The sequence below is a fragment of the Silurus aristotelis genome, assembly GCF_946808225.1.
Source record: "Silurus aristotelis genome assembly, chromosome: 7".
NCBI classification, from domain to species: domain Eukaryota; kingdom Metazoa; phylum Chordata; class Actinopteri; order Siluriformes; family Siluridae; genus Silurus; species Silurus aristotelis.
The window spans coordinates 16,940,278-16,963,098 of record NC_139580.1 but is presented as its reverse complement, the minus strand read 5'-3'; the positions used below and the strand labels follow the sequence as shown (position 1 = coordinate 16,963,098).

General features: G+C 34.6%; 1 protein-coding gene across 14 annotated transcripts in view; it reads left to right on the top strand.

The window, feature by feature from the left end:
• ano3 (anoctamin 3) overlaps nucleotides 1-22,821 on the top strand; it is a 49,241-nt gene that overhangs the window by 20,170 nt on the left and 6,250 nt on the right. For 2 of the 14 annotated variants that reach the window (XM_083545704.1, XM_083545714.1), the window contains exons 2-22: nucleotides 989-1,192; nucleotides 3,240-3,373; nucleotides 4,341-4,496; nucleotides 5,958-6,058; nucleotides 6,181-6,222; nucleotides 7,826-7,960; nucleotides 9,363-9,469; nucleotides 11,295-11,354; nucleotides 11,886-11,941; nucleotides 12,044-12,165; nucleotides 13,568-13,702; nucleotides 13,910-14,006; nucleotides 14,547-14,607; nucleotides 16,363-16,445; nucleotides 17,830-17,970; nucleotides 18,443-18,607; nucleotides 19,794-19,830; nucleotides 20,054-20,165; nucleotides 20,513-20,570; nucleotides 21,029-21,126; nucleotides 22,450-22,601. In XM_083545704.1, the coding sequence (XP_083401830.1) occupies nucleotides 989-1,192; nucleotides 3,240-3,373; nucleotides 4,341-4,496; nucleotides 5,958-6,058; nucleotides 6,181-6,222; nucleotides 7,826-7,960; nucleotides 9,363-9,469; nucleotides 11,295-11,354; nucleotides 11,886-11,941; nucleotides 12,044-12,165; nucleotides 13,568-13,702; nucleotides 13,910-14,006; nucleotides 14,547-14,607; nucleotides 16,363-16,445; nucleotides 17,830-17,970; nucleotides 18,443-18,607; nucleotides 19,794-19,830; nucleotides 20,054-20,165; nucleotides 20,513-20,570; nucleotides 21,029-21,126; nucleotides 22,450-22,601 (2,256 nt within the window). Of the gene's footprint in view, nucleotides 1-276; nucleotides 415-988; nucleotides 1,193-3,239; nucleotides 3,374-4,340; nucleotides 4,497-5,957; nucleotides 6,065-6,180; nucleotides 6,223-7,825; nucleotides 7,961-9,362; nucleotides 9,470-11,294; nucleotides 11,355-11,885; nucleotides 11,942-12,043; nucleotides 12,166-13,567; nucleotides 13,703-13,909; nucleotides 14,007-14,546; nucleotides 14,608-16,362; nucleotides 16,446-17,829; nucleotides 17,971-18,442; nucleotides 18,608-19,793; nucleotides 19,831-20,053; nucleotides 20,166-20,512; nucleotides 20,571-21,028; nucleotides 21,127-22,449; nucleotides 22,602-22,821 lie in introns of those variants that run through there. The other 12 variants (XM_083545711.1, XM_083545706.1, XM_083545712.1 and 9 more) reach the window with 10 other exon arrangements.

Genomic DNA, 22,821 nt, shown 5'->3' with positions numbered 1-22,821 from the left:
CTTCGTTGTTTAAGCCGTGGGGTTCAAAGCGTGGGAAAAAAAGTAGCGGCTTATAGTCCGGAAAATACAGTATTTATTTACATAGCTAAGATTTTTTCCAATCATTGTACATTTGTTCCTAGCAACCATGTTATTTATTCAATAATTGAAAATAGTCCCCAGGAAGCTTTTTCCTTGTTACTCCAGCAACTGCAGGCTTGAACTACAGTGAGTAATTATTTTCCTTTTTCTGGTGCTTATGTTGCAGGGGTTTCCCTAGTTAGGAGAGGGAGGGGAGGAGGGAGAGACAGAGAAAAGTCTGCATGAGAAAGAGTCTGCATGAGAAAATGAGAGCGAAATAAATCGAGCTGTTCTCTGGAAGGTCACTATAAGGAGAATTCCACAATACAAAAGTAGCCATAAAGAGGAAAACAGGTATAATGTTCACCATTAGTTTAAAAGTTGGACTTTACAGGAACAACATCATCATCAATTCTAATCAAAGCATCAGGAATCTCTTGTATTTAATCAAATATATGAGAATCCAATTAAACCAAATTACTCCTAATTAAAATCCAAACATTAACATACTATTAGTCTTTTGTATTAGACTTTAATACACAAAAAAATGACTTTGACTTCATTATGTCCTGTTAGAATGACCTTGAAGGAGGTTTTGATTTTTGTGCATGTTGTGTTGTGGATTAATTTTTAATTGCATCCGGCGCCATTAGCTTCTCATCATTTTGTCAGTTGGGACACCAGCTCACAGATGCTGCCCCAGTTTCTCTTGGGTATAGCAACACATAAGGGGTTTGGTCATGAATCAGAGCTTTTCCACAACATCTTCATTATCTGGACAATCTAAGGGTGAGATGGTATCTGCAAAAGCAAACTGTCTCTTCTTACATTTAGCCATGTAATAATCTATAACCATTTGCAATTAATGATATGTGCAGTAGCTGGTAATAAAACAGATGTCCAACTCTTGCTGTATCTATTTCTGCAGGCATGCACAACAGTATCAGTGAGATCCTGAAGGAGAAGAACCTGAAGTCGTCTCGGCGCAGTCTGCCCTGTCTAGCTCAAAGTCAAACACATCCTCACAACCTCAGCCACTTCCTCTCTGTGCCTCTGAATCCGGAGCCCAAAGCAAACACAAACACCCACAGTGTTCAAGCCTCATGTACACACATCACCCCTCCATCTCCAGGTGCTGTAATATGTGTATGCATTCACTATTGCTGCTATACTCATGATATGTACACCCATATAATCAATTTCCTAGTTGCGTCATCTCCACCTACTATCTCTACTTGTCTACTTGAGACTTGTTTCTTTATATCACTTCAGACACATGAATATAAAACAAATATAAATACTGAATAGTGAATTTTTCTTATTTCCCACAAAGCTGTTTGAGTGGCATGTAACTACTATAAATGTTCTGTAAAGGGGCATTTGTTTGTGTCTGCAAAGGCTGATTTTGAGACAGTAGATTTATCTAACTAAATCTACTGTCTCAAAATCAGCCTTTGCAGACACAAACAAATGCCCCTTTACAGCATCATCAATAAATGCCCACACTCCATAATAGCAACATGCTCTGCTGGGACAGAATCTCAATCTCTCTTTCTCACACACACATAATCTCTCACTCTCCTTTGGTGTCTTTCTCCCTCTCACACACACACTGCTGGTTAACCAAGATGCATTAGCCTGGTGGTCAATTATAGTTTGACATTCATTACAGTTGTTTCATAAATAAATACATAATTAATAACCAATCTATTCATTAATTGTATTTATGTATTATGTATAATTTCAGTTAATGTTTGTTAGCCAAATAATCCTATTATTGCTAATTGTTTAGAAGAATAGTTTTGTCATATGTCATATGCCAAATGCCAAATAATATACATAAAAAAATCCAATTTATTGTTAAATGAATTACTACAGCACATTACTGTTTTTTCGGGTTTTTTTCACATACACTAGCACAGATCCTTCCATGCTGTGTTGTGTGTTCACTTGATTAAAAGTGAATACAAGTCTGGGTTTATCTGGATTTCATTCAAACTTGATCTGATATACATTGTGATTAGTGATTAGTGATTATAGTGTTATCTGATGCCCAGGGACAGTATTCAGAGTAGATTTCAGACTGTCAGCACTCAATACATATAACATTTAAATGCACAGAGGATGTGCTGGATCAAATGCTATTTTATAAGTTACATAATAATAAGGCTTTGTTTGTTGTTTTTAATGATTCATGTAAATTTCTATTAGATTTCAGAGCTTACCATCTTCAAATTCAAAAGACCTCAGATTACATTTGACTGTAAAGTCAGTAAAGTAAGCAGTTTGACAGTAAAGTCAGTAAAGTAAGCAGTTTCCTTACTAATTCTGCATTCTCTATCCTTGAATTTTTCTACATTAGAAAGCCACTGGTATTAGTCTAGTCTATCTGATGCAGCCATTCTGTATCAGTTATTTTTCTATTCATTTTGCGTATTCTGGAAAAGCTATTTGTGTATGTGTATGGCATGTTTCTGAAAACCAGTAACTTTCTCAATGGCAACTTTGAATATGGCCACTCAACCATTTTTACTCCCTAGTTTATTTACATATAAATCTTACCTCATTATTTTAAAGTCAATTCAGTTAAAATCTGTCATTTAAAAAGGAGTCAGTGAACCTGTAAAACAAACTGAGACAGACTTACCATTGGAACTGCATATTGATGTAGTTAGTGCAAGGCTGTGAAATAAATTGGTTAAACTAGAATGAGCTGTGCATAGGGTAGTCAAGGGCATTTAATAACGTTGCTGTTGCACTGAAAGTGAGGATAGTGTTTAAGGACACAAAGCAGGCAAAAACATGATGATTTGAACAAATTAGCATTGTGTTTTTATGCCTGTGTTTTCTCTCAGCGCTGTGAGCTCCTGCAATTAGCAGTGGTACTATAATTAGATACAGAAAACTGCTGAGTACTAAAATGCATTCAAAATTAAAATACAATATATATACTGTATATATATATATATATATATATATATATATATATATATATATATATATATATATATATATATATATATATATTCATCTAACAATGGATTGTTAACCTTCTCTCTCTGACTCTGTCTCTGTCTTTGTCTCTCTCTCTATCTCTCTCTCTCTCTCTCTCTCTCTCTCTCTCTCTCTCTCTCTCTCTCACTTATTCTTTATTCTTTTTCGCTCTTTTTCTCTGTTAGTAGATGTTAGCAATGGCCAGTATGTAGAGGAGATGGAGACAGCAGTGTATGAGTCTAGAACAGATGAGTCGCTGCTCATCCAGCAGAAACCTGCAACGAGAGGCAAGCTGGAGGCACGTACTGACTCTGTGCGGGTATAGTGCTCTTTCTCTCATACTACTTATAATCCTGCCCAACGGATTCAGCTTTTCCAACAACACAGCTATACAGTGCATTTTTAGTGTACATAAAGATTTGTGCTTGAAGTGCCTGTATGTTCAACCTTACTGTGCACATATTAGTACACTGGAACCTTCAAATAATAGCTGACAAAAATCATAATAGTTTAAAAATGCTTAAACAATAGTTCAATATTGTGATACATATAAAAACTTAAATATTTTATTTTAACTTTAGCATAATTGTTAAAAGTCTGTGTTTTGTGAAAAAGCTGAGAGACTCCTTCTCTTTACAATGTGACATTTTTGCAATGCAGCACTAGATTTGAAGGCGTTTCTTGTTTTCCACTTCTGATTATTGAGCTTCCTTGCATTCTTTACAGCCAACATGTTTCTGACCCATTGTGGGCTTCTGGAGCTTTTGCAGTCTGCCGTGTAGGCTGCGAGTTGTAAAAGACTGGGAAGCCCGGTTCTTAAACAGATTTTTGTCATTTAGCTTGAAGGTATTTTTTTTATGCCTCCAGTACTGGATGGCTAGAGACATTATGTTTTTTGGCTTGCATTCAACCATCCATATATCTTTTTATCCTCTTGACAAGCTGTCTGTCTTTTTGAGATTCTCATCAGCACATTATTTGAAGGATAAGCGGTTGAATGTTTTTTAGGATTTGTATGGAATAATCATTGTAACTTTCAAAATCTGATTACATCTGATTAGATTTTGGAATTGGTCATACTGTATTAATGTCAAATATCGGAAAATGTTCTTGAACTCCGTTAAGTATGTTTTGAGGCATATATTGGGGTTAATAAGAAAACTTGCTTGTTGGTGAAAGAGGCATCCCTGTTGAAAATACTTGATCAATGAATATTAAAAAAAATTTTTGGAACTCACTGTTCTGAATGAATTTTTCTTTGTGCAAATATATATTCTCATTTTCAGGGAATGAACCCAGTGAATGCCAAAGGGCTTTTATTTAGAGATGGCAAGAAACGAATTGACTACATTCTGGTGTATAAGAAGTCTAGTCCTCAGGTTGAGAAGAGATGCACTTTTGAGAGGAATCTACGTGCAGAAGGACTAATGCTGGAGAAAGAGGTACAATATGATATTTTTACATTAGATAACAACAACACTACTACTAATAATGATGATTTTAGAAGAAGCAGCTTAAAGGGTCTTACACAAAAGTGACATAAAAAAGGTTCATACAAGACAAATAGATAAAGAGTATATTGATGTGACTTGCAATAAAAATGAAGTTAGGAATGTGCAAAAAAACATTAATAAAATATACTATATTAACAAGCAAACTAAAACAAATTTGAGCAGTTTCTTCTTCTGCCATAAAATTTTTTTTATCTGCCATAAACAGAAATCTCCTTAAATATTTTTAGCTGTTCTTAAATCATATAAAATGTTCACTATATGTACAAATGTCTGTGGACAAGATTTACATTTGCTTTTTGAATATGCTTTTGGAAGATATTTGTACTAGATTTTGGAGAGAGATTTTTGCTCATTCAGCCGCAAAGGCCATTAGTAAAGTCAGGAACTGATAAGGGGGCCTTGGGTGCACTTCAGTGTATAATAGGGTTAAAGCTCTACATCAGGCCACTCAAGATCTTCCAGTCCAACCCATTAAAACCATATCTTCATAGGGTTTCCTTTGTAAACAGTGGCATTGTCATGCTGGAACATTTTTGGGTACAAGTTTAATTGAAGGAGAAATATAATGATACGAAATACAAAGTACCACAGCAAATCACAACTTTGTGCTAACAGTTTATGAAAGAACCACACATGGCTGGAAAGGTCAGATCTCCCAATAAATTTGTCTATTTAGTGTACATTAATTTATTAGTTTAGTGTTTACTAGGAGCTCATATTAATAGCAGCATGTACCCACACTAGTCACTCAGTAGTATACTGATGTAAACAGTAGACACACACCTGCAGAAAACTGGGTCGCCACTTCTTGAGCTAAATAAGGACCTGCAGGTCTACACAGCAACAGCCTTAATTTTCAGTAGATTCTGCTGGAACATGCATCCTCGTTGTGTTTTTCTGTTTTGTGATCATTTTCATAATTAAAAGTGTTCCCAAACGTAAAAGTAAAAATAAAATGCAGAGATTAGAACTGTTTAACCTGAATCACTCATTCCGATTAATAATAGAAAGAAATTGGATCACAGGTTTCTGAATGTGGATTTAGAATATACATTGCTAATACACTAATATCACTTTGGTTGTTTGTTTTACTATGTTTGTCTGATCACTGAAAATTTGGAACCAGAGAGAAAATATTATGCTGAGATATGTTTCAGTTTTGTGAAAAGCTGGAAAGGCTTTTGACAGGCTTTTCTTTGAAGGCCTAAAGAAGGAGCAGGAAAGTGAAAATGTTAAGATGTTACTCAGATATCATCACATATTCCTGCTCATGCTCTAGTACTCTTCCACATCTATTGAAATAATCACATTTGCTTAAAATAGATTCTATTCTATTTTATCAGGACTCTATTAGAGAACAGGGGACTAGATGCATTTTTTCTCTTTCAGCCCTCCTTAACCAACAACGACATAATGTTCGTAAAGATACATGCTCAATGGGACACGCTGTGTAAATATGCAGAGCAAATGAACATCAGAATGCCTTTCAGGTACAGGTCAGAGGCATTTTTATGTTTTTTTTTTGTCTTTGCTTTAGTTTAAAAATTTATATTGTTGTTCCTCAGGAATTATTTTAAGACTAATTCAGCATTTCATGTGTTCTGATTCATAGAAAAAAGTGCTACTTAGACTGGAAAAAAAAGACAATGGGAAGGTATGTTTTGGTTGTAAACTAAATTGCTCTGTAAATTCTTAAGCAAGCAGTAACTCTGTCTATCAGTGATTCATCTACATGCTGATCTGCAGTGTTGGGCAGTAACGCGTTACTAGTAAGTTACTTTTGACAGTAACTAATACTGTAACGCCCTACTTTTTAAATAAAGTAACTCCGTTATCGTATGGTTCGTTACCCGTTACTTTTTTAAATGAATTAATTTTGGCTGAAGTGTAGACTACAGTCTAACCTGTTTACAGCAGAGACGCATTGTAGGATTGATGGATAAACCACTGTAAACACGAAGAAGACGCACTGTGGGCGTGTCTCCGTTTATTCAGGTCTGTTCGGCAGTAATGGCGAGAGCAAGACGAGTTTCTCAAAGTGGAAATATGCTCATTATTTCACTTTAGTTGAGCATAAAGACAAAAATGTTTTAGTCAAATGTAAGCTGTGTCTTTCTGGTTCGAAGGTCGTATCTACTGCGATAGCAGCAACTCCAATCTGTCGAAGCTCCTTCAGAAACTCCATGCATCGACGAAGCTAGAAGCTAACCCGGTGTTCTGGTCTACATTGTTGATAGTTTTCATACTTAAGCTGTAAAAGGAACATTTTTAGGGCTCAACACAACAGCTTTTATGATGCAGAAGCCACTTTAGTTTTTGATTGTGAATATATTATTCAGCTTGTTTTGTTATTTATTTTAGAAATCCTTGTGATATATTCAGTTTGTGCTGGTCTGACTTAAATAAAATAGTGTTTCAAAATTACTTTGTGTTTAAGTCAGTTTTGTGTTTGTATAGACCATAACGCATAAAAGGGCAATAATGGGAACATTAAAGAACGTTCTTTAAAAAAGTAACTAAAAAGTTACTTTTAACAGTAACGCATTACTTTTTGGTGTAAGTAACCAACAAGTTACTTCATTCGAGTTACTTTTCGAATGAAGTAACTAGTAACTGTAACTAGTTACTATTGTTTAGTAACTAGCACAACACTGCTGATCTGTACCTGTGGATAGAACAGTGCAGCATAATGACTGTGTAGGTTATGGAGAGTTTGTTTCAGATATCATTATTTTAGACCACTGTACTTAGGACCTCTAAGGATGTAATCACCTCTGAGTTAATCGTTTTAATTGGATTATAGGAGAATAAATCCCTGGATCTTTCGGTCTGTCTCTGAAAATGATTGTTTAATAGAGGCTCATTTGATGTGTTTAGTCAAATAATAAGCATATAATAAATATGTTAGTAGCTAAACCTTTTAAGTATGGAGTATTTTTTTAATTTTACAGAAAACCTTTTAATGAGTGAAAAATATTTGTGGAGAAAGAAGCCTTCAGATCCCCAAAAGTCAAACACCCGCAGAATAGTAAAAAAGCACTGCCATCTCTTAAAACTGAATTAGGTCATGTAAGGTTTTCTAGTCCAGAATTTACAGTTTGTCTCTACTGTTCCATTTCTTGGAACCCCAGTTGCATGTACTAGACTTTACTTCCCTCATTTAAAATGTTTAAATTCCTTTTCATTCTGTCTCTTACTATCTCTATTTCTTTGTCTTCTCTTCTTTATTGCCTTTCTATTGCTCTCTCTTTCCATAGTCGATTTAATTTGAGATGCCATCAAATAAAGAATTGGCTGCCTAGGAACCCGATGAAGCTGGATAAGGAGGCCTTGCCTGAGCTGGAGGAGACAGATTGCTACACTGCCCCATTCAGCAGGGCCAGAATGCATCAGTGAGCCTATTTTGCATCACTTAGACTCTCAATACCCGCTTATACTTTTGCTGTGCCCCTTCTGATGGTCTCTGTGGGGCCTAATTCAGGGCAGGCTTAAGCTTTCACTATGGTCATTTTGTAACAGCATAACTGGGCTTTTCAGAGAATATGTGAAATGTGGTGAATTTTGCAAGTTTAATAATTTAAGTGCTTTCAAAGCTTGTAGTTACATCAGTATGAAACGAGAGCTGCCAAAATCCATTCTCTTTCCATTTACCAGAAAGTAACCAGCACTGTACTCAGATAAGTATTGACATCACTGCTATGATGCTCTATAGTGTGCAAGTAGCTCTATTTATGCCTGATGTTAAATCTCGCCATCCTAATGCATGGAATTCCCCTGGGCAGCGAGAGGGAAGGGATGCTTAAATTATTTTTGTCTGTTTGTAATACAAAATATTAAAGCCTGACAGAAGCCTCAGAGATCAGGCAGTAATAATATGTGAGAGCTGGTCTAGTCTGGACACTTATACAGAATAGAGAGGCGACCAAATTAAATAAACAGTGTTATTCAGAGCTTTCATGATCCCTTCAAACTCATTATGAGTTAATGATTTTACAGAATATGCATGCATGAGTATATTTATGTGTCTACACTGAAATGTACATAAAATGTGAATTTACTGGTATTCTGGACAATTATATATCATTCAGAATGTTTACAGAATGTTTATTTTTTTTGTAAAATCAATGCATCCTGAGATACATGGTGGCAAGTATGTCAACAGATAACGTTTCATTTTAATCAGCAGTGATGACAAGATGCTCTTTGTACCATCTCCAGTCATTATGTTTGTAGTGAAATTAATTACTAAAATGTATATATCTATTGATATATTTAATAGGGAATTGTTACATTAGGGAAGTCTTATCCTGTGCCAAATGTGGTAATGTTTTTGGAGGTATAGAAGATGAACAGAAAAACTATTATAAAACTGGCCCTTATTGTTTCAATAGCTGTCTTAACATATCCTTACTTCATTTCTGTCTTTTTTCCTCTTTCTCTGTTTAACTTAAATAATAAATGAAGCGGTTAATGTCCCACATACTGTTTGTGCTTTCAGAAATGCATGTCTGTGTACACAGAGAGATTTCATAGCTGTAATATTCAAATGCAATCATTTGTAAGCTATCTGTCTGTTTCTAATAAATGATTCTAATTGAAATATCAGTATATTCTGTCAGGCAGGGGCATAATAGCTCCACTGTCAGTAGATTTTCTGCAACAATATGCAGATTGAATGTCTTTTGTTTTTATGAGTTGCTCAAAACAAGTACAACCTCATAACAGCTTGTTTTTATGCTTGGTATGAAAATGACAGCAGCGGAATTGTTATACATTTCTATTTCATTCTTGTAGTTTTACCATCAACAACAGAGATTCCTTCTTCTCAAACTCCACAAGAAGCAGAATAGTGCACCATGTATTGCAGCGCACCAAGTATGAGGACGGCAAGTCAAAGATGGGTAAGTCACAGATATATCTCTGAAACAGATCTGGATATACAATTCTCATTAACCTTCACTGCAGCATTTTCTTGTTTCCTGTAAAAGAATGCATTACAAAGTTGATTTTCTTTTTTAAGCAGCACAATATTGGCAGCATGGTAATAACGGTAATAACATTTAGCTTTGTGGTTAATTGAAGTGCATTTGTTCTGTGATAAAAAGAAATCTGATTAGTCAGAGGGTGTTGAACAGCATTTAGTCTATTCTATGAATGTTTATATTAATTTCTAAAATATTTAGTTGTTAAGCTAATGCTATTTAATACTTGTAACTTATTTATTCAAAACTGAAATGCAGATGAATAAAAATCACTTCCTACATGCATTTTATGGTCTTTTTTAAATTTAGGAAATACTGTAACTTACTCAGTATGTGCCTTTCTTGCATGTTTGTGACTGACATGTTTTGATTAAAGGTCCAAGGATATCACTGAGGGATTTTCTTGGGATTATTATAAGACCCTCCTTTCAGCTTTAGACTAGATCAGAATGACCAAAAAGCTGGAAATCCTTCACAAATCCGTGTGCTTGAAAGCTACATGCCAATTTCACATTATGCACACTTGCTATTTTGTGCAAGTAGGGCTTTATGAACAGGGTTTTTATGAACATCGTATGGGAAGTAAAAAGCTATTCCTTATATAACCTGGGATTTTTAGGAATATTTAAACATGCCTTTAGTGGCAAGATAATATTACAATCTAGTCACTAGTCACAGGGCTGAATATTATATGCTGCTATAGTGCTCTGTCATCCACGGCAGGAGCCATAGCAGCAGTTTGAAATGAGTCAGCATCCATTATCTCCATTTGGTAGAAAGTGATTAGCACTTTGTATAGCAACTTTCTTTATTACATTTTTTTGCTTTCTCAGAATTTTTTTTATAATTTATAGTTTCAGCCTGAAAGTGAAAAGGATCTAATGGGGATTATATCTTATGAATCGGCACAAAATAGTACAGACTACTGAAGTAAGGAAAAACTGTTTAGCGTTCACAAAATTATTTTGTACAGATTCACAATACTTTACAAAAAACCTCATTGAATTGATTCCAGAATGGAATAAGCTCAGTGGCATATGTTTGCAGAATATTGTCCCTCACTGGTGTACAGATTTTCTTGCACTTTACTTTTTTCACAGTGTGTTTTGACAGAGGAAGTACAGTTATACTCACTTAAAAGAGGATTTCACCTAGAACTGTAAATTTACAGCATTTAGATTGATTGATTGATTGATTGATTGATTGATTGATTGATTGATTGATTGATTGATTGATTGATTGATTGATTGATTGAGTTGATGGAGTTGATTGAGTGGTTGATCATTAAATTGATTGGTTGATTTAAGGAAAGTTGAACATTTTCCTATCAAATGAACCTTTCAGGAGCCACATTTTTTTTTTTTTATTTCTCCTGCTGTGCCAAATTTAAATTTTTAATTAAGCATTTAAATCTTTTTTAAAACAGGGTACAATATTATGTTAGTTGTATTTCCATTGTTTGTTTGTTTTTTTAATGTTTCCCTGTTAGAGTTTTAAATGAAAGTTTTCAGGATTAAAGTTGCCTAAATGTGCTGTACCATTTAGGCAACTTTAATCCTGAAAACTTTCATTTTAAAATAATGCTACTTTTTTGTCTGACTAAGTACAGTGTGTGAGCAAAGGCACAATAACAAGCCATTATTTTTATTAGTTGTTGACTACTACTATTATTAGTTATTGACTAATCTTTGTTGTTCCTATAGATTTCTAGCTGAACATTCTCTGTTAACTGAAATGTTTTTAGTAAAGAGTCTGAGCCTACTGAGCCTGCTGGATTGCATGATGGTGACATGCTTAAAGACAAGTTGAGTAATGTTTTATTTACAAAATTTGGGTTGTTTCAGTCATCATTGCATCTGTGAACAACAGTATTTTAGCAATAATACTGACCATATTAAAATGGTACATCCCTACACTCCAAAAGAGATGTTGCCTCCTATGATTTGAGTAAATATATAAATTGTAAACTTTGGTATGAGTGCTATTTCCTAACACACTGACACCTGAATCCATGCAGGGCTGCAGTATCTACAGGTATTTTTTCCAATCATGTAACAGCACACTTCATCTCCGAAATTAGGTTCCCTGCTTTAATATGAGAGCTTATTAGTGTAAACGTTTGTTGTTCAAAGCTGGATCATATTCCTGAAGATGTCATAACCTCGTTGAGTAATAATGCTTTAACAGACATGTTTGTATCTGATAACAGTGATTATATTATTATGTTTCGGAGACTGTATACCTTCAGCGAAGCAACCTTCATCTTTTTGAATAATGTTTGAAGTTTTAAATTTCAGCTGCTTAAAAATTTACACCTGTGTCTCTTTGTAATAAGGTATCAACCGGTTACTTGGCAATAGTACATATGAGGCTGCATTCCCCCCTCATGAGGTGAGCTCAGTATAATATAATTATATAGTGTAAATACAAAAACTTATATGTAATATGTAATATAATGTAATATGTAATATTTTAAGCATTGTTTTGTTTCAGGGCAGTTATAAGAGCCGACATCCAATAAAGACCCACGGGGCTCAGAACCACAGGCACCTGCTCTATGAGCGATGGGCACGCTGGGGCATCTGGTACAAATACCAGCCTTTAGACCTCATACGGTAAACAGTAAACACTGCTACAGTTCACATTACAAGCCCATATAATTCCCAGTTTAAGTAAAAGCATCCTGAGGTAAACAGTAAGGCAGACACATACAGCTGTTTAGACAGAGCCAGTTATATAGTTATACAGTTTCTGATGTTTAGACTGTTCATTCATAAACTTCAAAAATCACAAATTCATTTCAGATGATGTGATTAAATTAGGCTTTTTGCAACAGTTTAACTTGCAAAAGGTATCTCTGATTCCTGTGTTCACCTCAGTCTCTTGTTTGTCTGCTTGAATTTTTTCTCTCGCTCTCTAAAATGTTTTCAAATGCTTAGTGAACACCACTGTGAAAACTTACTCTTAACCTACAGTTATTTTTTCTTTTCTGTATGCTGCCTACACTTATCAAGTGTAAGTCAGAGGTTTCTAAAGGTCAAAATGGCATCACGACTTGAAAAGTATTTCCTGGAATTTGGCCAGCGCTCTTTAGTTTAGAGATCTCAGCTGTATAACTAGGGCAGATATAAAAATATTTTTTGTCAGTCTGCAGACCCAGCAACTCTGGGGAGCTTTCTGTGTTTCCTCCCATGGAGCTTACTAATTCTGACCTCATATTTACTTCACATGATTAGACATTAAAAACAATTTGTGAAATAGTTTCATTGAGAGTACAGCAATGTTATATTGTACCAAAGCTACATAGTAGTTACAAGTAATATCTGATATAATATCTGTTATACAGAAATATGTGAAAAAATATGTATGTCGGTTCTCCAGTATAATACTTACTCAGATCTGAATAAATGCATTTATATTATAATTAAAAATAAAACATGGTCAAAATAACTGTTGTAGAAAAAATCACTTAAGTAGCATTTCATGCCAAGAAGACATATATTGACATTCTCAGCTACCATTTATTTTTTTAGGTATCTGCTGAATAATCATTTTGGTCACCTGCCAATTCCCACACACCAGTCTGCTCTCACCTATCATACAGCTACCAACTGGGAAGGATGAAGGTTAACATATGCACATACAAAAGAAGCCTGCCAACAATTTATTTTGGTTTTGGCTCCTAGACACAATGGCTCTGACTTTGATCTCCTGACAATAGGGCAAAATTTCACTGTTTTTCAATGTACTTCCTTGCCATACAGATCAACAGGCCAGATTCCTTTATAACATTTGTGGTGGGTTTGATGGGCTTTCACGTAGTCATCTAACATCAGTTACTATGGAAAACTTGTGTTTATATTTGCTTTATATTCTTGTCTCCTCTCTCTCTCTCTCTCTCTCTCTCTCTCTCTCTCTCTCTCTCTCTCTCTCTCTCTCTCTCTCTGTCTGTCTTTCTCTCTCTCTCTCTCTCTCTCTCTCTCTCTCTCTCTCTCTTACTCTTTTTCTTTCTCTCAGGCGATACTTTGGGGAAAAGATCGGCCTTTATTTTGCATGGCTTGGTTGGTACACAGGTATGTTGATCCCGGCAGCACTGGTTGGTCTTTTTGTCTTCCTCTATGGCCTCTTCACCATGGACTCCAGCCAAGTGAGGTCAGTCCCTCCAGACTCTGTCATCAGTCTAGCCCCAGAACTCAAATCACCATGACCAGAATTTGGTTTAACAACCATTAATGAAAAGTTAAAAGGCTTCAGAGACCATAAACTAGAAATATTGCTTGTTTGTAGCAAGAGTTACATCAGAGGCCAATGAGCTATTTTAAAACTGTGCTGAGACATGTGTTCTCTTTGTATCTACAGTAAAGAGATCTGTGAGGCCAATACCACCATCATGTGCCCCATGTGTGAAGTGAACTGCAGCGCCTGGAAACTCAGTGACAGCTGTGTCTATGCAAAGGTATTCATAATAGCTGCCACCTGTAAGTCACACACAAAAAAAAAACATAACATACACATAATATTTAAGGCATTAAAATGAACTGTTTTTTTTTTTCATACTGCTAAATATAAATCTGAATTGCTATTGGACAGGCTAAATAGCATTTAATATTATTAGCATAATATGATGATTATGATCTTTTATTGAGCAGGTAAAAGAGATTTAAGTTTTGGTATGCAAATGTTCTAGTTTATTTCAAATGCTTTTGCATAATATTTACAATGATTTTATCATTTTTACGGGTTTATGTTAAGACAGCGTGAGTCATCAAATTTTAATTCTTTTCACAATCCATTCCCTTATGTTTTGGTCCCAAAGTGCAAACTAGTCTGGGAGATCTATCTATCTAGTCTAGGGAGTATTCATTACTGTTTAATTAGTTGCCAAAAATAGACTAGAAACTAAATTGAAACATTTATTTAAATGACTCTTATACTAAGTGTTTATTGATTCAGCATTAACCATGACTTTTCAGATTTTTTTTTTTCTAATCTATAGGTTACTCATCTGTTTGATAATGGAGGCACGGTTTTCTTTGCCATTTTCATGGCAATATGGGGTATGTTGAGTTTCTTATTTTATTTTTTATTTTTCTTTCTTTCTTTCTTTCTTTCTTTCTTTCTTTCTTTCTTTCTTTTTTTCTTTCTTTTTTTTTTACTTATTCCTATAAAAAAATTTCAAGTGCAAGTAAAGACATATCAGAGAAAATAAAATTCTTCTGCCAGGATATTACCATTAATTCTCTCACTGCAGTTACCTGTTGCTATGTCCCAATCTGTTCTAGTTCATTTCTGTCTTTCTTTTTTTTTTTTTTTTTTTTTTTTCAGAATGTCAGCATTAACAGTTTCTTTTCATGTCTGAATATAACATATACAGTAGATTGAGGAACCTTTTAGAGCTGCATGAAGCATTAGTAAGAAATCAGTAAAACTCTAAGAGTTAATCACCTCTTGTATAAATGGATAAATCGATAGAAGGATCAATGTTATAGTGTCCGTCTGTTGTTGTGCATCATCTAATTGTTGATGCAGTTTGAAGAGTTTTTGATGCTAATGAATCTTTGTGCTGGAGACAAAAGCAAACCACTCAGAACCAGTGTCAGGAAGCTGTCAGGCAAATCAATTTCTTTGGGTATCTGAGTGAGGTTTCTGCTAAAAAAAAACTATAGCCCAGTCCTCTTCGCAGCACTACATTCTGTACCTCTCTCTCCTGAGCTTAGGATAGAATAAGGAACCCTGGAGTGGTGATACAGCAACACTACCCACTTTGCCACCTGGTAGTTATTGTAGAAGAAATTCAATTGCAAATAAATTAGGTACATGAATATTCTATAATATAGAATATAGAATATTAACATATCAGTCAATTGAAAATATCACCTTTTTTGGCCTAAGAAATGCAATTCCATTTAAATTCATTTTAACACCAGCTACAGTACAGATTTGATTCAAATATACAGCACATCTAAAGACTGATGTAAACGTTTTGAACAGCATATAAGATATAAAAGCATAGCATTTGAAACACCATTAAATATAACAAGAGCATAAGACCTTACAATAAATATACAGGTTGTCAAGCTTCTAAAGTGTGAAGAGCAAATACACAAATAGATAAACAGTGTAATCAGTAGTAAGGACGATGTTGTTCTGCTATATTGTATAACACACTGAGTCGGCTCCTGTTCTGCAGTGAGTGGGTGTGTAATAGGGGCCTCACAGTTTGTTGTTGCATGTAGGAGTCCAGTGTGGGTTTCTGTGCAGGATACTAGTGAAGACAGAACTTGCAGGTGTAAGAAACCTGACAGCTCGAGAGTTGGAAGTGTTCTTTAGTCTGAATGTCTTGGTTCCTTTGTACTACAAACTATCTCAGCTGTGGCTGAGAGGTGCAGGTCCTAAAAAAGCAGAAGTCTTGTGTGAGAGCTGAGAAGCCCAAGAAGTTGATTGACATTATTCTTTAATGCTTTCTCTCATACACTTTCATTAGTAGAATCTGCACTTACAACTACATCAAACCCTGCCTATCTGTACTTAACAACAAACATACCTGGGTTTTGTAGCCATTAACATTTTTGCATGATGAGTGGTGTATTTTCTATATAAGTATTTAAGCATTATTTATGAGGATGGATTCATTGCATCCATTTAAAGAATAATAGTTTTTGAATATCTAAAAACAACAGAGCAGCACCAAATATATGTACTTATTAAATAAATATAAACGTGAGTTGGTTGATTTCTTTTTTATAAATAATGCCAGTTCTCTTTAGATAGTATGCCTTTTTTATGGGCTTTTCTTTTTTTTGCCCCTATAGCCACAGTCTTCCTTGAGTTCTGGAAAAGAAGGAGAGCAGAACTGACTTATGACTGGGATTTAATTGATTGGGAGGAAGAAGAGGTGAGACTCATCTGACATTGTCAAAACAGATTATTCTTTCATTATTCAAAAACACTAAGCTTCATTTGCAAAGGCTAATAGGAGACAGGTCCATACTTTTTGTCCATTTAACCTAAAACACTATTAGAGGAATAGCAGCTTTGCTCAGTTGAGTGACAATAACTAATCAATTTTGATTAAGTAAAGTATTTGGCCAATATGTGTGCTGTTTGTTGTGTTTCTTTTAGTGTAAATCCTGTGTCATGGTGTGTTCAGTGAGTGTGCTTCCTATCGATATCATGTCATGCTCGGTGCATGCTCTGCTGTTGGCTGAGTTTACCACACATTAATCATGTAGTTATTGCATGTGAAATCATTTGATGATATGCAGGTTGTTGTTTGCTATTAGGCCTTATACATACTTAATGCGCCAACAGTGTCTGGACATATTCAGTGTCTGGGTTCAGATCATAGATATATACTAGAGATATAGATACATATTCCTATATTAGAGATCTTTTTGGCTGAGTAAGGCCCCATACATATTTATTTTTTTATTTGTTAAAAAAATGTAGGATAATATCATAAGATATTTGAAACATATATTATATGGTCAAATTATTTACACTTAAATACACTCTATAACACTCTACAACAGTTACTTCATTTCTTTAGTTGTCCTACTTGCTTATGAGGTTTTACATGTAAATTAACAAATGAAAGTAACTATCTAATAGTTTTTAAAGAAAATTAGTCAGCAAAAATCTCTTTATTTGAGTCAGTACAGTAAATGCATCAGCTGAGTTTTTACTTTTTGAAACTTAATAAAATTAAACTTGTAAAAAATGTCTTGCCTCAACACTTTTGCTGTGGGAAACCATGTCGTATTTCTTGTTATCGGTTTATTTTCGAAAGTGTGCTTACATTTCATCCATAGACACACTTTTTATATTGTGCAGACTCTGTAGATTAGCAGTACAGCAGCAATTTGGCTCTATATTGCTCTGTATATTATGATTACATTAGCCATCTATGTCTGTTATATGTATGTCTATGGTTCAGACTCATTGGCACCATTTTTACTCAAGACAGACCCTCCATGGTTGTTTTTGATGGTGTCTTCAGAGATGTTTTAATTGCCACGCTGTTTAATTAGCCTCTTAGCAAAAATGTTGTAGCCAATTAATGTATATGTGGGGACAACAAGGCTCCTTATACAAATGATATAAGAGCCTTGTCATCATCATTAACTTTGTCTTCCTGGGACAGGTTGCCAGATCCAGTGAAAACAAATGATGATGCTAAGATATATGTGTGTAGAATAATAATGCATTGTGTATTTAGTATGGATGTAAGAATATTGTGAATGTGATATCTTTAAATGTAACATGTCTGTTTTGAGAAGGAGGAGCTACGGCCCCAGTTTGAAGCAAAATACTCAAGGAAGGAGAGAGTGAACCCCATCTCAGGAAAACCAGAACCTTTCCAGCCATTTAGTGACAAACTCAGTCGCCTCATGGTCTCGGTGTCAGGGATCTTTTTTATGGTAGGCCATTTTCTTCATTCAGAGAACACCTTCTGTGCAGTTTAGAATTTTTTTTAACTTCAACTAGTTTTAATACAATCTAGTAATATCGATAGTGCAGTTAAATAGTCTGTAATAATATTTAAGACTTTTTGCAAGTCTGTAATATCTTGATTTAATGTCTAATGAACTTAATTATATTATGATGAATATATTATGTGAAATAAAACTATATTAAGTAGTTGATACTACACCCTAGTGGACTACGACAGCAATTTCTAAAAGCCACAGATGACTATCTCCCCCTGCTGGCTATTGTATGTGGCGCAAGTGGCTACTCCATGAACAAAAATTATAATTTGCTCTCCCTAAAGATTTATGATTTATTTACAAAATATTAGCCTAGCATACATTCCCCATTCTCATGTTTTCCACAGTGTCCTCCTCATATTAATGCAATAAATTTTACCACCTAACTGTCTCTACATTTCAGATCTCCCTGGTGCTGACAGCAGTGTTTGCTGTGGTGGTTTTCCGGCTCATTGCTATGGAGAAATTTGCCTCCTTCCAGTGGGAGTTTGTTAAAAAGAACTGGCAGTTTGCCACCTCTGGCACCGGAGTCTGCATCAACTTCATGATTATCATGTCTCTCAATGTGGTCAGCCCCTGCTTTCTACTTTTTCAGTATTGAAAATGTTTAGCACTGTCAGTAGATTTGCAGCACCAGATGGAAAGATTACTGTCAACATTTGTATATATATATATATATATATATATATATATATATATATATATATATATATATATATATATATATATATATATAAAGTATTTTGCAAAAGTCTTACCCATGCTTTTTTTTTTTTGTAATAATTTGTTTTATCTTGCTTTTTTTTTTATCCGTAAATTTTTTTTTTTGTAGAATAAAAAAAAAGATTTCCTAATATATGTTCACAAAGTGTTACGGATTTCTTTGTCGTTTGTTAAATGATGAATCATATAAAGATAAAGAATATTCATAATAAAAACTTCATCATATGTGATTATAACTGCATTGACAGAAAAATAGCATCAAGTTTACCAAACGTTTTGCAATGACCTACAGCTAATTTCCTTAGAAAACCACATGCCTATATACAGTATAAATAGCGTATCTTTAAACAGTCATTCCTCCTCCAATTTTTTTCTGTTTAAGTAATAAGAAATGTGAATTGTCATAGTACTGGGAAACCGCAAAGCTTTGTGTCCTGAGGACTTTCCTGTATTGGAGAAGGAGTAAATACATGTCTCCTCACAGGCTGCACTATATCATGAGTTGCATACATTTTTAAGAACTTTATATTGAGCATCCACTATACAAGTCACTATTAAAGATCTTGTCCAAAAGGCAAATTATGAATTGGATTTATTGATTGTTTTTCTGTTTACTTCTCAACACAGTATTATTTTGAATTACCTATTTTATTTGATTTTTTTTACAGAATTGTATATAAATGTATAATTTCTAGACAGCTATTATCTTAAAAAAAGATACAGCTGTATGAAAGTTTGCATTACCCTTAATTGCAAGAAGGAAAAATAAGAATAAAGGCAAATTCACTAAATTCACTTCTGATGAAAGAACATTTGTAAGATGTGAACATCTGATTAATTTTGTTTTCTTATGCATTAAATGTATTTACATTCTCTCAGTCCTAAAGTGATGCAAACTTTTATACTCAGCTATAAAGTTTAAGTATGTGGAGTATTTCTTTGCTACTGTTTCTTGTGAAGCTGATTTTCTCACCATTCTAAGAAAGTCACTTGTTCTAATGGTTTTGAACGAATTCTCTTTGCCCTGCTAGGTTTACGAGAAAGTGGCCTATCTGTTAACAAATCTAGGTAAGTTTTAAATATCAGTTTGTCCAAGGCTTTCTTGGTAATGGAATGTTAATCCTCAAGGTTTAAAAGAGGGGAGGGCTTGGATTCCTGAAAGGCATTCTCACTTGGACGTGTTGATTTTAGATTCAGATCCTGCTCAGGGTGGGGGTTTCTCTAATGTCTTACATATGCCAGCAAAGAACCCTACAAAAACAAAGTCATGGTCCTCTGGTTTGTGTTTCAGAACACCCACGGACCGAGTCCGAGTGGGAGAACAGCTTTGCCCTCAAGATGTTTCTCTTCCAGTTTGTCAACCTGAACAGCTCCACCTTCTACATTGCTTTCTTTCTAGGAAGGTGATTAAATTGTGATACTCTAATATTGGGTTTGTTTTAAAGCATTTCTTTAGCATTTGCTGCATTCCAGAGGGCCTGAAATAGTTCTCAATAAATAATTAATTGTATGTTTAATCTTTTTTTTATTTTTCCAATATTAAAGCATTTGAGAAAACTAAGTTTATTTAATTTCTTCACTGCTATTAAGCATTATGATTTTGTCTCCCTGTGAAATGTTCCAGGTTGTTTATTTGCTTATGTGAGAGCAGTTTTTCTGTTTTTCATTATCATGGAATGATATTGCAGTGCAGCTAATTGAATTTCAGAGATGAATTTCAGTGTGTTTGTGTGTGTTTATGTGTTCACAGGTTTGCAGGCAGGCCCGGAGATTATAATAAGCTGTTTAACCGCTGGAGAATGGAGGAGGTGAGTGAGGCTGAGCTGAGCTGAGCCAGGCTGCAATAGTTCTTCCACACTGCAGCACCATCAGCGTCCTCACATAACACCACTGAATCACTGTCACCACAGTGCTGGTTGCTCTAAGCACATGCTGATGCACATTATTAAATCAGGCTCCTTCATAATCAACATAAACTAAAGAGAGTTCCCCTCAACAGAGGATAATTGCCTCCTCATATGGATTCTGTCACCATAGTGTCTTTTTGATTTGGCTCTTTGTAATTGCCCTGAAACTCCTTGGGCCTCAATGATTTAATGGCCGCCGAGCAAACTTCCCAAAAGCATAAATAATTATGTTGTTGTTTTAGGAAATTCCAGCCGACTTTAAAATCTCTCCGTAATGTTTACTGCAGCTTTGTTACATGACAGATTTGTGCTGATATGTTTAACGTGTTTATGTTGTTGGTTTTGTGTTTCATTCTCAGTGCCATCCTAGTGGCTGTCTGATTGATTTATGTTTGCAAATGGGAGTGATCATGGTGTTAAAACAGATCTGGAATAACTTCATGGAACTGGGCTACCCGTGAGTATTGTGTTTGACTAGAGATTTTGCTTTTGTTTTGCCTTGTTTTTGTTAAAAGTTTTTTGTTTGTACAATTATTGAAGTTGAATTTTATTTTTTAGCTTTTAAATAATAGGTTTAGTTTGGTGGGGCACAGCAGCAGTGTGTCTGAGCAGTGATAGGATGCAGTAAGGGAGTGTGTTTTCAGTTCCAGGTTTCATGGTTGAATGAATTTTGCTTCTTGCTGTAGTTCGAAAAGCAAATGGCCACGTCATCACATACTGTACAGTCAAACTACTGTACAGCACTGCTCTCCTGCAGTGTCCTGGCAGGACTGGGACATATAATCTATTATGATTAGAGACTATATAAAAAATAATAAATGCAGATATTTCCAGCTCCTATAATCCATATAATATTAAGGATCTGGGCTATGATTGTGAACCTTGCTGTTTGTTAGTTTATTAACTGACTGTATATACATATGTATTAAAAAAAAAAAAGGTTCAGGAAGTAAAAAAAGGTAATGAGGGTATATCCAACACTAAGAAGTGTACAGCTTAGAAAGGTAAAGCTAAATCTGTTTATATAAAAGTGGTTGGAGCCGGGTAAAAAAAAAAGATATGATCAAACCAGTTATTATTTATATATATTTATGTAACATTTAGAAATTGAGAATGAAGTTAGCAAAAACTTTATTTTTAATTACTAATATTCTAAGTAATTTTCAGAATAATGGATATTAAGGGACTTGTTTATTAAGATACAAAATTAAAAGCTCTAAATTGCACATGCAATCAGATACACTGTCAGCACATACAGAAGCAGTGTTACTGGTGGTGTACATGCAGGGTGCAGGATTTGCTTGCACTAGTTTTTCTCAGTAGCTTCAATGAAACTGTAGTTTAAAATATTGCAGTGATTAAAGATTAAATTACATACAAAATGTTTAATTATTTAAGAAATGCAAAATTCAAGAGGATAAATATAAAATGTAATTTTCTGATTATTTTCATACATTTAAGCAAGTTTATTTAAAGCTTGTAATTATTAACACATAGTATATAGCATAACTTTGTCTTCAACAGGGATTGGTTTATACAAATCAATACATTTGCACATATATTTGTTATTTATAAAACAGGGCATAAATAGTTGCAAATATATATATTTAATTGTCTTACACTCAGTTGTAATATGTTTACTCAAATATATGTAGAGTAAGATGCTTTTTACCATTGATCAATACTAATTATTATTGTAATTCGTAATTATTTATGAGTATTAAGTGTTAATTTGTCAGGTTTAGGCATTTACCGTATATACTGCATTTTGTTACTTCAGACTGTTACAGAACTGGTGGTCTCGGCGGAAGATGAGGCGAGCAGGAGAACAAAATAACGTAGAAAACAAAGAACAGCTGCCTCAGTGGGACAAAGACTGGAATCTGCAACCCATGAATGCCCATGGCCTGGTGGATGAGTACCTAGAAATGGGTGAGTGCTGCAGAAAAACTGTCTTACACACTGCATCCATAAATAAGCTATTAACAGCTTTTGTAAAACATTAGAAATCTCTGGAACGAAGCACTTGGTGTTGTTTAACATGTAACTCTGATAAATGATATGATTATTTAAACAATTGGTCTCATTTGTAAATGTTTTAGTAAAGCTGTATGTAATTGTCAAGCATCACACACAAAATGCCATAAGGAAC